This window comes from Siphateles boraxobius, unplaced genomic scaffold, assembly GCF_051911475.1.
Source record: "Siphateles boraxobius isolate OS27281-9 unplaced genomic scaffold, OSU_SipBor_1 240, whole genome shotgun sequence".
NCBI lineage: Eukaryota > Metazoa > Chordata > Actinopteri > Cypriniformes > Leuciscidae > Siphateles > Siphateles boraxobius.
In genome coordinates this window covers 625,666-637,500 of record NW_027508856.1, presented here as the reverse complement: position 1 = coordinate 637,500, position 11,835 = coordinate 625,666, and the positions used below count along the sequence as shown (strand labels likewise).

The following is an 11,835-nucleotide window of genomic DNA, read 5'->3' as shown; positions in this document are numbered from 1 at the left end:
TGTGTGTGTTCCTGTGTGTCTGTGTGTGTGTGTTTGTGAATGTGTGTATGAGAGTGTGTGTAAGTGTGTGTGTGTGAATGTGTGAGTGTGTGTGTGTGTGTGAGTGTGTGTATGTGTGAGTGTGTGAGTGTGTGTGTGTTTGAGAGTGTGTGTATGTGTGTGTGTGTGTGTGTGTGTGTGTGTGTGTGTGTGTGTGTGTGTGTGTCTGTGTGTATGTGTTGTACCCAGTAGAGCTGGTATTGGAGGTGTTCTGGGTAATCTGAAGACACTGATGAGTTTTCCTCCACACACGGCCGATAGGAACAGAATCACCAGGCCGAAGAGATTCTGTCCTGGCAGACATGCAGGACCCGTCACGGCCCAAACCACCCCGAACAACAGCAGGCCCAACAGAGCTGAAAACACACGCACACACTCAACACACAACCTTCAGTTTCACATCATTCTGATATTTTACTCCTGATTCTGTAGAGGCGGTCTAAACCAACTGATCGTCTAATTTACTGTCATAATGTATGTACTTGAAGGGATAGTTCACCCAAACATTTACTCATTATTGTCATTATTTACTCTCCCTCATGTAGTTCCTAACCTGTATGTGTTTTTTTCTTCTTTTGAACAAAAAAAAAGATATTTTGAATGTCGGACAACAAACAGTTGAAGGGCCCCATACCACAGTATGAAAGCATTGTTCAAGAAGCAGAGACACTGTGTCAGTTTAAATCAAGACTAAAAACACATCTCTGTCACGGATGGAACAGGAGTCAGACGGGTGGTAAGTGAATATTGTTTATTAACAGGTTTTGCAGAAGCAGACGGAGATATGGGGAGTATGCAAACAGATGATAATCAGTTGGTAACTTAGCTGAATGATAATAAGAGTCTCTGTTGCAGATGCAGTATGGAGATCACATGGACGGATGCAGACTGATGGCTGAAGATTGAAGATCGAAGGCAAGGGGTTGAAGAGAGTCCAATGGCAGACAGGTAAGTAGCGGGTAAGTTGCAGGTGAGTCTGTGTGTCATGTATTGACGAGACCAGACAATGAGTGTGTGAAGGGGAGCTGAATATAAAGGGAGGTGGAATGATTACGTGCAGGTGATGGTGATCAGAACTCCGGTGATAATGAACGAGTAGGAGCAGTGAATGAATGAGTGGGAGGAGTGGATGAAGCTGGTGGAATACTGACAATCTCTTTAACCTGGCATACATATAGAACATTACACATTTCTATTCAAATCAGATAAATGATTATTAGGCTGCATAGATTAGGACAGCTGGAACAGGGAACACTTCCTATAACACCTGATGTACATCATAAGAAGAATGGCATCTACACTAATGTTAGTCTTTCTGTTTATTCCGAGGTTAACTGTAGTCAGCCAGACCTGAACGGTATCCAGATCAGATGGAGGACCTGCGCCTAGACACGACCACAACACATGATTTAGTCAGCCAGACCCGAGCCGTATCCAGATCAGATGGTGGACCTGCGCCTAAACACGACCAGAATACATGATGTAGTCAGCCGGACCCGAGCCGTATCCAGATCAGATGGAGGACCTGCGCCTAGACACGACCACAAGGCATGATGTAGTCAGCCGGACCCGGGCCGTGTCCAGATCAGATGGTGGACCTGTGCCTAGACACAACTACAACGCATGATGTAGTCAGCCGGATCCAGGCCATATCCAGATCAGATGGTGGACCTGCGCCTAGACACAACCACAACGCATGATGTAGTCAGCCGGACCCGAGCTGTATCCTGATCTGATGGTGGACCTGCACCTAGACACGACCACAACGCATGATGTAGTCAGCCGGACCCGAGAAGTATCGTGATCAGATGGTGGACCTGTGCCTAGACATGACCACAACGCATGATGTAGTCAGCCGGACCCGATCCGTATCCAGATCAGATGGAGAACCTGTGCCTAGACATGACCACAACACATGATGTCGTCAGCCAGATCCGGGCCGTGTCCAGATCAGATGGTGGACCGGCACCTAGACACGACCACAACGCATGATGTAGTCAGCCTGACCCGAGCCGTATCCAGATCAGATGGAGAACCTGCGCCTAGACACAACCACAACGCTTGATGTAGTCAGCCGGACCCGAGCGTGATCAAGATCAGATGGTGGACCTGAGCCTAGACACAACCACAACGCATGATGTAGTCAGCCGGACCCGAATCCAGATCAGATGGAGGACCTGTGCCTAGACACGACCACAACGCATGATGTAGTCAGCCGGATCCGGGCCATGTCCAGATCAGATGGTGGAGCTGTGCCTAGACAGCACCACAACGCATGATGTAGTCAGCCGGACCCGAGCCGTATCCAGATCAGATGGTGGACCTGCACCTAGACACGACCACAACGCATGATGTAGTCAGCCGGACCCGGGCCGTATTCAGATCAGATGGAGGACCTGCGCCTGGACACGACCACAACACATGATGTAGTCAGCCGGACCTGAGCCGTATCCAGATCAGATGGAGGACCTGCGCCTAGACACGACCACAACGCATGATGTAGTCAGCCGGATCCGGGCCATGTCCAGACCAGATGGTGGACAGGCACCTAGACACGACCACAACGCATGATGTAGTCAGCCGGATCCGGGCCGTGTCCAGATCAGATGGTGGACCGCCACCTAGACACGACCACAACGCATGATGTAGTCAGCCGGACCCGAGCCATATCCAGATCAGATGGAGGACCTGTGCCTAGAAAGAACCACAACGCATGATGTAGTCAGCCGGATCCAGGCCGTATCCAGATCAGATGGTGGACCGGCACCTAGACACGACCACAACGCATGATGTAGTCAGCCGGATCCGGGCCGTGTCCAGATCAGATGGTGGACCGGCACCTAGATACGACCACAACGCATGATGTAGTCACCCTGACCCGAGCCGTGTCCAGATCAGATGGTGGACCGGCACCTAGACACGACCACAACGCATGATGTAGTCAGCCGGATCCGGGCCGTGTCCAGATCAGATGGTGGACCGGCACCTAGACACAACCACAACGCATGATGTAGTCAGCCGGACCCGAGCCGTATCCTGATCAGATGGTGGACCTGAGCCTACACATGACCACAACGCATGATGTAATCAGCCGGACCCGATCCGTATCCAGATCAGATGGAGGACCTGTGCCTAGACACGACCACAACGCATGATGTACTAAGCCGGATCCAGGCCGTGTCCAGATCAGATGGTGGACCTGTGCCTAGACACAACCACAACGTATGATGTAGTCAGCCTGACCCGGGCCGTATCCAGATTAGATGGTGGACCTGCGCCTAGACACGACCACAACGCATGATGTAGTCAGCCGGATCCGGGCCGTATCCAGATCAGATGGTGGACCGGCACCTAGACACGACCACAACGCATGATGTAGTCAGCCGGACCCGAGCCATATCCAGATCAGATGGAGGACCTGTGCCTAGACACAACCACAACGCATGATGTAGTCAGCCGGACCCGAGCCGTATCCTGATCAGATGGTGGACCTGTGCCTAGACATGACCACAACGCATGATGTAGTTAGCCTGACCTCAGCCGTATCCAGATCAGATGGAGGACCTGCGCCTAGACATGACCACAACGCTTGATGTAGTTAGCCGAACCCGAGCCGTATCCAGATAAGATGGTGGACCTGAGCCTAGACACAACCACAACAAATGATTTAGTCAGCCGGACCGAGTCGTATCCAGATCAAATGGAGGACCTGTGCCTAGACACGACCACAACGCATGATGTAGTCAGCCGGATCCGGTTCGTGTCCAGATCAGATGGTGGACCTGTGCCTAGACACGACCACAATGCATGAGGTAGTCACCCGGACCCGAGCCGTATCCAGATCAGATGGAGGACCTGCGCCCAGACACGACCACAACGCATGATGTAGTCAGCCGGATCCGGGCCGTTTCCAGATGAGATGGAAGACCTGTGCCTAGACACAACCACAACGCATGATGTAGTCAGCCGGACCCGAGCCGTATCCAGATCAGATGGAGGACCTGCGCCTAGACATGACCACAACGCATGATGTAGTCAGCCTGACCCGAGCCGTTTCCAGATCAGATGGTGGACCTGTGCTTAGACACGACCACAACGCATGATGTAGTCAACCGGATCCGGGCCGTATCCAGATCAGATGGTGGACCTGTGCCTAGACACGACCACAACGCATGATGTAGTCAGCCGGATCTGGGCCGTGTCCAGATCAGATGGTGGACCTGCGCCTAGACACGACCACAACGCATGATGTAGTCAGCCGGACCCGAGCCGTATCCAGATCAGTTGGTGGACCTGCACCTAGACACGACCACAACGCATGATGTAGTCAGCCGGATCCAGGCCGTATCCAGATCAGATGGTGGACCTGTGCCTAGACGCGACCACAACGCATGATGTAGTCAGCCGGATCCGGTCCGTGTCCAGATCAGATGGTGGACCTGTGCCTAGACACGACCACAACGCATGATGTAGTCACCCGGACCCGAGCCGTATCCAGATCAGATGGAGGACCTGCGACTAGACACGACCACAACGCATGATGTAGTCACCCGGACCCGAGCCGTATCCAGATCAGATGGAGGACCTGCGACTAGACACAACCACAACGCATGATGTAGTCAGCCGGATCCGGGCTGTGTCCAGATCAGATGTCGGACCTGCGGCTAGAAACAACCACAACGCATGATGTAGTCAGCCGGATCCGGGCCGTATCCAGATCATATGGTGGACCTGTGCCTAGACACGACCACAACGCATGATGTAGTCAGCCGGACCCGAGCCGTATCCAGATCAGATGGTGGACCTGCACCTAGACACGACCACAACGCATGATGTAGTCAGCCGGATCCGGGCCGTATCCAGATCAGATGGAGGACCTGTGCCTACACACAACCACAACGCTTGATGTAGTCAGCCGGATCCGGGCCGTATCCAGATCAGATGGTGGACCTGCACCTAGACATGACGACATTTAGACCTACCAAACCTTCGCATTGCACACACACACACACACACACACACACACACACACACACACACACACACACACACACACACACACACACACACACACACACACACACACACACACACACACACACCTTTGGTAATGACGGAAGCAGTAAAGCCATGTGGTTTGGGGCAGGTTTGGAGTTTACCACAGTAACCCGATGGTTTGGACGCTGGTTTCTGACCTGAGAGAAACACACACACACACACACACACACACACACACACACACACACACACACACACACACACACACACACACACACACACACACACACACACACACACACACACACAGAAACACACACAGTTTATACCTCAGCTACAAGTGTGTGTATCCTTATTAAAATTAATTAAAATTATCAATCTGTTAATGCTAGTTAATAAAAATACAATTCTTCATAGTTTGTTCATGTTATTTCACAGTGAATTAACAAACATTAAAGGATATAACTGATTTTAAAAACGTATTAAATGCTGAAATTTACAATAACATTACATTATGCTGTAGAGCTATAGCTCATTGGTAGTTCAAATGAACTGATATGTGTATGTGTTTTGAGTATTTGTAATGCGTGTGTATGCGTGTTTTGTGTGTGTTTTGTGCGTGTTGTGTGTATGTTTGTGCGTGTTGTGTGCATTGCATACTTACAGGTTTCTGTTTGTTCTGCTGTAAGTATTTCCTGATCCATTTCTCACCTCGAATGATCAGGTGTCTGTGAGTGAACTTTGACCTATGTGAACCTACACACCCACACACACACACACACACACACACACACACACACACACACACACACACACACACACACACACACACACACACACACACACACACACACACACACACACACACACACACACACACAATTTAATTATTAAACATGTTGACTCCTTTAGTTATTTTTTGCTTGATACATCCCAGTTCTCACTGTTAATTATCTTAATAAAACATGAAACAGAGTTCGAATCTGTGTCTCCAAACACTTTATTTCAAAAGATAATGAACTAAAAAATCATGTTTTCTTGAATGTAGTAAAAAGGTAAAAAATCACAAAATCTAAATATAATGAAAATCTATTGTTTTTTATATACAGCTAGTTAGAAATACTGCAATCTAATGAACTATGACAGAAAACTATTTAAGAAAACTTGATTTACTTTTGGGTTAGGGTTAGTTTTTTTAGTGTCTTTAAAAAACGAGATATTGAAAACTTCGTCCAAAAATAAAGTTAAGTAGGAACACATCAACTATCACTGCCTGTCTGATGAAAGCATGAAAAGACCATTTACTGTTCAGATGGAAGATAATACACATATAAAACTAAACATATATAAATGAACATCTTTCTCACCTGTTGAAAGCTCTGAGAAAAGCAGCAGAAAAGCAGCGACTGATTCACACACACACACACACACACACACACACACACACACACACACACACACACACACACACACACACACACACACACACACACACACACACACACACACGCACACACGCACACACACTGATTCACACACACGAGTCTCACAGCACATGATATGTATGAATCAGTGTGTGTGTGTGTGTGTGTGTGTGTGTGTGTGTGTGTGTGTGTGTGTGTGTGTGTGTGTGTGTGTGTGTGTGTGTGTTGTGTGTGTGTGTGTGTGTGTGTGTGTGTGTGTGTGATGGGGGGGTTTCCCCAATGGGGGAAAAAAATAAAGTTGTTTCTGTTTGAATTAAGATTATTTTTCCGACCCCATTGGAAGATAATTCAGCTTCTTTAAGCCCCAGGAAAACAGGACATATGATCTTATGTCATTGAATTTTTAGATATTTGGACTGGAAACACGACAAAAATACTAAGTAAGAAAAGTATTTTTTTCAGTGTGTGTGTGTGTATGTGTGTGTGTGTGTGTGTGTGTGTGTGTGTTTAGGTCTGCTCATCATAGTATCTGACGAACACCTTCCATCAATGTGCTGAAGGTGTGTGTAACGTCACACGTCACTCACTGTGTTTGTTTGAAAGTCCTGATGTTTACGTCTGTTTGTTCCTGTTTATATTCGAGATGTCTGTGCCACAAGTGTGATGAATGACATAAGCAGTGCCACCGTTGCCCGTGTGTGTGTGTGTGTGTGTGTGAACATCATCTGACCCTCAAACCACTTCCATGTATAGTCACTGACTGCCAGTGTGTGTATACACTGTGTGTGTGTGTGTGTGTGTGTGTGTGTGTGTGTGTGTGTGTGTGTGTGTGTGTGTCTGTGTGTGTGTGTCTGTGTGTGTGTGTGTGTCTGTGTGTGTATAGACATTCTGACACACGTTTGACTAGCAGGAGAATTAGACTGAAGTAGAATCACTGTAATTGATCAAAACAAGAGTTTTTTTCATGTTGCAACACCTTAGAAAAGTTATGTTACTGTGTTAACAGCAATGACTGGTGTCACCCACCCACACACACACACACACACACACACACACACACACACTCTCTGCTGTTGGCTGTGCTGTCGGAGTTCCAGTGCTTGAACCGCAATGAGGAAGGCACACACACACACACACACACACACACACACACACACACACACACACACACACACACACACACACACACACACACACACACACACACACACACACACACACACACACACACACACACACACACACACACACACACACACTGTTATTGTCGCCTGTGCAGTATCTGTGTAAGTGGAGCTCGTCTTATCTGGACAAACGCCACAAGATTCATCTGTGAGTCTTTAGTCTGACTTTTCTGATCAGACACACAGTCATTACATCTCAAACAACGAACATCTCAATGAATCAAGCTGAAGAAATCACAGTTCACCTCACAAAACCACCAACACATGACAGCGTGACTCACAGTGTCTCTCTCTCTCTCTCACACACACACACACACACACACACACACACACACACACACACACACACACACACACACACACACACACACACACACACACACACACACACACACACACACACACACACACACACACAGATTGTCACAGTCAGTAACTGTGAATTACAGCACATGACAAACAAAACTGTTATTAAAAACACAAAGATGACTATACACGCGGTAAAGCTTAATTATTATACTGCTGGTTATATATAGACACACAGCTGATGAGACAGACTTACACAAACCTACAGAACAACATGCAATAGGTGTGTATGATTGATGTGTGTGATCATCTGTGCGAAAAACAGACACACACTAAATAAACTCGACCTGAAGCACAAACATTGCCTTTAGCCGGCCGCATGTGGAGAGAGAGAGTGAGAGACTGAAACGGATCATGTACCTGTCAACTAAAAACTGTCCCTGAAAACACAAGTTCAGTCTATGGGTGTACCACAAGGCTCAGTGCTGGGACCGCTGCTGTTCACTCTGTACATGCTACACACACACACACACACACACACACACACACACACACACACACACACACACACACACACACACACACACACACACACACACACACAGACACACACACACACACACTCTGTACATGCTACACACACACACACACACACACACTCTCTGTACATGCTACACACACACACACACACACACACACACTCTGTACATGCTACACACACACACACACACACACACACACTCTGTACATGCTACACACACACACACACACACACACACACACACACACACACACACACACACACACACACTCTGTACATGCTACACACACACACACACACACACACTCTCTGTACATGCTACACACACACACACACACACACACACACACACACACACACACACACACACACACACACACACACACACACTCTGTACATGCTACACACACACACACACACACACTCTGTACATGCTACACACACACACACACATACACTCTGTACATGCTACACACACACACACACACACACACACACACACACACACACACACACACACACACACACACACACACTCTGTACATGCTACCCACACACACACACACACACACACACACACTCTGTACATGCTACCCAAACACACACGCGCACACACACACACACACACACACTGTACATGCTACCCACACACACACACACACACACACACACACACAAACACACACACTGTACATCAGGGTGGGAATTATGTAATTTTAAGGGCAAGGCCATTGAATACAATTCGATGGTTTTCCCATTCAGATTGATACCAGAACATGGTAATTCCCTGTGCATCATGGTGAGCCTGACTGGCCTTACTGCAATGGATTCAGAGAAATAAAATTGTGCAATTTACAAAAACACAATTGCATCGGGAAATGCACATGTGGGTGGTTGACGTGAACTCAAATCCAAAGTGGAAAAAATATATTTCTAAAATGTATGTCAAATGACATATAATTATATTGCTTAATATGTGAAAAACTCAAAACTGCATGTGTCCCATTCTAATTCCTTATTTATTTAGCATTTTATTAACTTTTTTGTGTGGTAGTCCCACATATTGTCCACCGGTGTGCAACATTTTGAATGTTAATATTTAATTCAGAGATTGTGTGACAGATAAGATAAATATGCACAATCCTTATCAATTTGTCCAAACTATATTCCCACATCAAAAGTAACCAATACACATTCAAAATCATGTTATTCTCCTACTATAAGATGTGCACATAGGGACTTTACCGGAATGTCTGGATTATATTCATTATAATTAGTATAAAACCTAATGTAGCTTCATTTCATCCTTATATGTGCATAGTGATGATATCATTATTATACTATTCAACACTTTTTACATTAATTTGGGCAATAAAATTCCTTTTCCACTTATAATTCAGTTTGTCACACCACAGGACAACAAGAATTGTTTCTTTTTAAATATATATATATATACATAAAAAGGCAGGAAAAATGGCGTGTGCTTCCTTTATAGTCTTTATTCTAAAATATTAAAACCACTTTACAGTCTAAAAACATTAAATTATAAGATTAAATGGCTCTGAACGAAATAAATGTCGGATACGTTTTGAAGTAACACCACAGACGTAATATTGCATAAAAGCTTTAACAATTAAAAACTTATTGAGCAAAATAATGAAATTCCTCATGAGTAGGACTACAAGAAGTAGTTGCTCTGATAAAAGAACATTTAGACAAAAACTGCATTAACAAATATAATTAAAACAACCTGCAACCTGTTTCTCACTTTCTCAAAGATTGTCTGCACAATGGATTGTGTTGCAATCACAATGTTTGAATCTGTTTCAATAAAGAATAAAAAAAACAGAAAATCTTCAGTGAATAAAACATGTATCCACAGACCTATTTAACACACAACATTCAACAAATCAAAAACATCAGTACATCTTCAGTGAATAAATCTCTCTCTGCTATCTTGCCCTGTATTATATGACGTTATATATTCTCCAGTTCTTCCTTGCTGCTCTCCGGGAGATCTCCTATTCTCACTCTTGTTTTGCACTGGATGTGTAAATAGGTCTGCTGTTTCTTTTGAAGGAACTCTGCTCTTCGAACTGGGTCTGCATCTGCGCTGTTTATAAAGACGCTGCTTTTCAGCAGCAGTTAATCTGCCCATACCTGACAAGAGAGATACAATTATATGATTACTGATGTCCTATGTGTTTTATTAAAAATACTGTACCATTACTGGTATAGAGTCTGTGGTGTAACTGTAGAGTCTGTGGTGTTACTATAGAGTCTGTGGTGTTACTATAGAGTATGTGGTGTTACTATAGAGTCTGTGGTGTTACTGTAGAGTCTGTGGTGTTACTATAGAGTCTGTGGTGTTACTATAGAGTCTGTGGTGTTACTATAGAGTCTGTGGTGTTACTATAGTGTCTGTGGTGTTACTATAGAGTCTGTGGTGTTACTATAGAGTCTGTGGTGTTACTGTAGAGTCTGTGGTGTTACTATAGAGTCTGTGGTGTTACTATAGAGTCTGTGGTGTAACTATAGAGTCTGTGGTGTTACTGTAGAGTCTGTGGTGTTACTATAGAGTCTGTGGTGTTACTATAGAGTATGTGGTGTTACTATAGAGTCTGTGGTGTTACTATAGAGTCTGTGGTGTCACTGTAGAGTCTGTGGTGTTACTATAGAGTCTGTGGTGTTACTATAGTGTCTGTGGTGTTACTATAGAGTCTGTGGTGTTACTATAGAGTATGTGGTGTTACTATAGAGTCTGTGGTGTTACTATAGAGTCTGTGGTGTCACTATAGTGTCTGTGGTGTTACTATAGAGTCTGTGGTGTTACTATAGAGTCTGTGGTGTCACTATAGTGTCTGTGGTGTTACTATAGAGTCTGTGGTGTTACTATAGAGTATGTGGTGTTACTATAGAGTATGTGGTGTTACTATAGAGTCTGTGGTGTCACTATAGAGTCTGTGGTGTCACTATAGAGTCTGTGGTGTTACTATAGAGTCTGTGGTGTTACTATAGAGTATGTGGTGTTACTATAGAGTCTGTGGTGTTACTATAGAGTCTGTGGTGTCACTATAGTGTCTGTGGTGTTACTATAGAGTCTGTGGTGTTACTATAGTGTCTGTGGTGTTACTATAGAGTCTGTGGTGTTACTATAGTGTCTGTGGTGTTACTATAGAGTCTGTGGTGTTACTATAGAGTCTGTGGTGTTACTATAGAGTCTGTGGTGTTACTATAGAGTCTGTGGTGTTACTATAGTGTCTGTGGTGTTACTATAGAGTCTGTGGTGTTACTATAGTGTCTGTGGTGTTACTATAGAGTCTGTGGTGTAACTATAGAGTCT

General features: G+C 45.3%; 1 protein-coding gene across 3 annotated transcripts in view; it reads right to left on the bottom strand.

The window, feature by feature from the left end:
* The window catches only part of LOC143749340 (sodium/hydrogen exchanger 9B2), a 33,701-nt gene that overhangs the window by 17,883 nt on the left and 3,983 nt on the right, over positions 1 to 11,835 (bottom strand). For 2 of the 3 annotated variants that reach the window (XM_077241866.1, XM_077241865.1), the window contains exons 1-3: positions 5,702 to 5,809; positions 5,142 to 5,234; positions 225 to 395 (exon numbers count right to left, since the gene is read on the bottom strand). In XM_077241866.1, the coding sequence (XP_077097981.1) occupies positions 225 to 395; positions 5,142 to 5,234; positions 5,702 to 5,741 (304 nt within the window). In that variant the 5' untranslated portion in view covers positions 5,742 to 5,809. Of the gene's footprint in view, positions 1 to 224; positions 396 to 5,141; positions 5,235 to 5,701; positions 5,810 to 11,835 lie in introns of those variants that run through there. The other variant, XM_077241867.1, reaches the window with a different exon arrangement.